General features: G+C 55.9%; 1 protein-coding gene across 1 annotated transcript in view; it reads left to right on the forward strand.

Annotated features, from left to right (window-relative positions):
• Nucleotides 1-217, forward strand: part of GATAD2B (GATA zinc finger domain containing 2B) — a gene marked incomplete at its 3' end in the record, with an annotated part of 10426 nt that extends 10209 nt beyond the window's left edge. Inside the window, 1 exon segment of the mRNA XM_021383615.1 lies at nt 107-217. Within this exon segment, the coding sequence (XP_021239290.1) occupies nt 107-217 (111 nt within the window).
• Between the last annotated feature and the right edge of the window lie 1157 nt (nt 218-1374).

A 1374-nucleotide genomic window follows, 5' to 3' on the forward strand; every position in this document is an offset into this window, starting at 1 on the left:
TTGCCTCCATTTCTGCCTTCCCCTCTGTGGTTTTGGGGGTGGGGGGGGTGTTGAGCTTCGGCCCCACCGCGCCGGCTCTGAGGTCGCTCCCGCTGCGTTCTTGCAGGAAATCGAGCAGAGGTTGCAGCAGCAGGCGGCCCTGTCCCCCACCGCGGCTCCGGCCGTGTCCAGTGTCGGCAAACAGGAGAACATCATGAGGCACCACACGCTCCGGCAGGTGAGCGGCGGCACGGCGCCGACCCGGGGGGGTCCTCTGTGGGGCCATGGGGGTTCGGGGGAACCACGGAGCCCCCCCTGCAGCCGTGCCCTACCCATGGCAGAGCAGAGGGGAGGAGGAGCGGCTCCCTGCCCTGCTGGCCGCGCTCTGTGCAGGGCGCCCCGGGGTGTCACTGTCCCGCTGGGCCGGCACGGCACTCTGCTGGATCACGGTCTGACTTTGGTCGGCTGTTGGTTGAATGTTGGTTGACCGTTGGTCAACATTTAGCCAACCGTTGGTCAACTGTTGGCCTACATTTGATCAACTGTTGGTCAGCTGCTGGTCAATCACTGCTCGCCATTTGGTCAACCATTGGCCAACGTTAGGTCAACCATTGGTCAACTGTTGGTTGACTGTTGGTTGAATGTTGGTGACCATTGGTTGAACGTTGGTTGACCATTGGTCAACAGTTGGCCAACCGTTGGTCAGCGTTTGGTCAACCATTGGCCACTATTTGGTCAACTGCTGGTCAGCTGCTGGTCAATCACTGATCAACCGTTGGTCAACCATTGGCCAACGTTAGGTCAACCACCGGTCGACTGTTGGTTGACTGTTGGTTGAATGTTGGTTGACCATTGGTCAACATATGGCCAACCATTGGCCAATATTTGGTCAACTGTTGGTCAGCTGCTGGTCAATCACTGCTCACCATTTGGTCAACCATTGGTCGACTGTTGGTCAATGTTTGGTCGACTGTTGGTCAATGTTTGGTCAACCATTGATCACCGTTTGGTCAACATTTGGCCAACCATTGGTCAACTGTTGGTCAACAGCTGGTCAACTGTTGGTTGACTGTTGGTCAACTGTTGGTCAACATTTGGCTAACTGTTGCTCAACCATTGGCCTTCTTGACCATGAGGGCACACTGCTGACACATGGCCGGCTGTTGGTCACCTGTTGGCCACCTGCTGGTCAACCATTGGTTGATGGTTGGTCAACCATTGGTCGACGGTTGGTCAACCATTGGTCGATGGTTGGTCAACTGTTGGTTGACTGTTGGTCAACTATTGCTCAACCATTGGCTTTCTTGGCCATGAGGGCACACTGCTGCCTCGTGGCCGGCTGTTGGTCAATGGTTGATCGATGGTTGGTCAACAGTCACTCAACCATTGGTTGAC

This window comes from Numida meleagris, unplaced genomic scaffold, assembly GCF_002078875.1.
Source record: "Numida meleagris isolate 19003 breed g44 Domestic line unplaced genomic scaffold, NumMel1.0 unplaced_Scaffold443, whole genome shotgun sequence".
NCBI lineage: Eukaryota > Metazoa > Chordata > Aves > Galliformes > Numididae > Numida > Numida meleagris.